This window comes from Propithecus coquereli, unplaced genomic scaffold, assembly GCF_000956105.1.
Source record: "Propithecus coquereli isolate 6110/MARCELLA unplaced genomic scaffold, Pcoq_1.0 Scaffold18, whole genome shotgun sequence".
NCBI lineage: Eukaryota > Metazoa > Chordata > Mammalia > Primates > Indriidae > Propithecus > Propithecus coquereli.
The window spans coordinates 1,357,920-1,359,246 of NW_012142745.1; the positions used below are offsets into that span (position 1 = coordinate 1,357,920).

The following is a 1,327-nucleotide window of genomic DNA, read 5'->3' on the forward strand; positions in this document are numbered from 1 at the left end:
TAAGCAGACTTGGACTTTTCTTATTTTAATTTTTTCTGTGATAATCTTTTTTCCTGAGAATGCATTAACAGTCAAGTAATGGCAGGGACTTCTGGGAAGCGGGTGATGAAGAGTGGAAGCACAGACTACGTTGTTCTCTTTGCAGCTCCGGAGAGGCGCTGGGGAGGGCTTGGGGGAGGGCAGCAAACAGCCTTGGCTGTCTCCCGGATAGAGTGCATGGCCAGCTGGGGGCTGCCTAAGTCCAGCACCCGCAGCCCCAGCAGAGAGGGAAGGAGGGAAGGAGAAAAGAGACTGAAAATCAGGCCTCCATCAGCTCCCAGGAGCTGTGTGTGGCCTCCTCTACTGCACCCCAACCTCCCCCCACCCTGCCCCCGTCTGGTTCCAAAGTTCAAGCCAGGCTCAACTCCCACCCCTCCAGTCTCCAAATAAGTACAGCAGGGAGAGTTTGAGTGAAAAATCCACTTTAATAAGCCAGCTTCTGCTCAGCTGAGAACTTCCCCTCTCACGTGCACAGGGTGGAAGAGAAGTCTTTCCAAGAGGCCTCAATCCACTAAGAGGTTGCGACTCAGAGAAGGGAACAGCTCAAAGAAGCCCTAAAACGGGAGGCAACATTGGATTTGGAATTAGTGAGTGACCAGATGGGGGTACTCCGCTATTCACCTCCCGCCAACACAGGCCCCAGCAAGAGAAGCACAGAAGTCACCTGCGCTTGATAACTGCCCCAGTCTTAGCCCTGAGCACCCTGCACCCCCTCATTTTTCTTTGGCAGCTGGTCAGGGCCCCTGAGCCTTGAGAAGAATGGGGACCCTTGTTTTCCTACATGGTCACACCATGACAACCAGCCCCGTCACCCAGGCCAGCCACTTAGTGATGGGGAAGGAGCCCAGCCCTCATGCACAGGACTGGAGTGGGTTTACCTTGAAGAGGGTGAGGGTCTGCAGGACTCCCGTGGTGCAGGCTGTCTCCCGGATAGAGTGCATGGCCAGCTGGGGGCTGCCTAAGTCCAGCACCCGCAGCCCCAGCCGAGATGCCAAGATAGGTCCAATGGTGCTACCACAGGGGGAGTCGTTCCGGACCATGAGATCCTGGGGAGGGAGAGCCGGGAGCAGCATGCAGCGTGTGCTTGTGACAGCCCAGGAGGAAGCCCCCTCAGAACAGCAGGCCAGAACTGGCCTGGGAGATGGTCCATTTCCACCCCCTCACAGCATGGAAATGACCAACAAAAAATCACAAAGCCAACACTAAATGGCAGACCCCAAAGGACAATATATTCTGAATTGGTCCCATTCTCTCTATGTGGACTGACACCAGCCTAGTTCCAGCTACC

General features: G+C 55.2%; 1 protein-coding gene across 1 annotated transcript in view; it reads right to left on the minus strand.

Moving 5' to 3' along the window:
• Positions 1–444: 444 nt before the first annotated feature.
• Positions 445–1,327, minus strand: part of DNPEP (aspartyl aminopeptidase) — an 11,738-nt gene continuing 10,855 nt past the window's right edge. The window contains exons 14-15 of the mRNA XM_012642574.1: positions 918–1,085; positions 445–593 (exon numbers count right to left, since the gene is read on the minus strand). Coding sequence (XP_012498028.1) covers positions 543–593; positions 918–1,085 — 219 coding nt within the window. The 3' untranslated portion in view covers positions 445–542. The remainder of the gene's footprint in view (positions 594–917; positions 1,086–1,327) is intronic.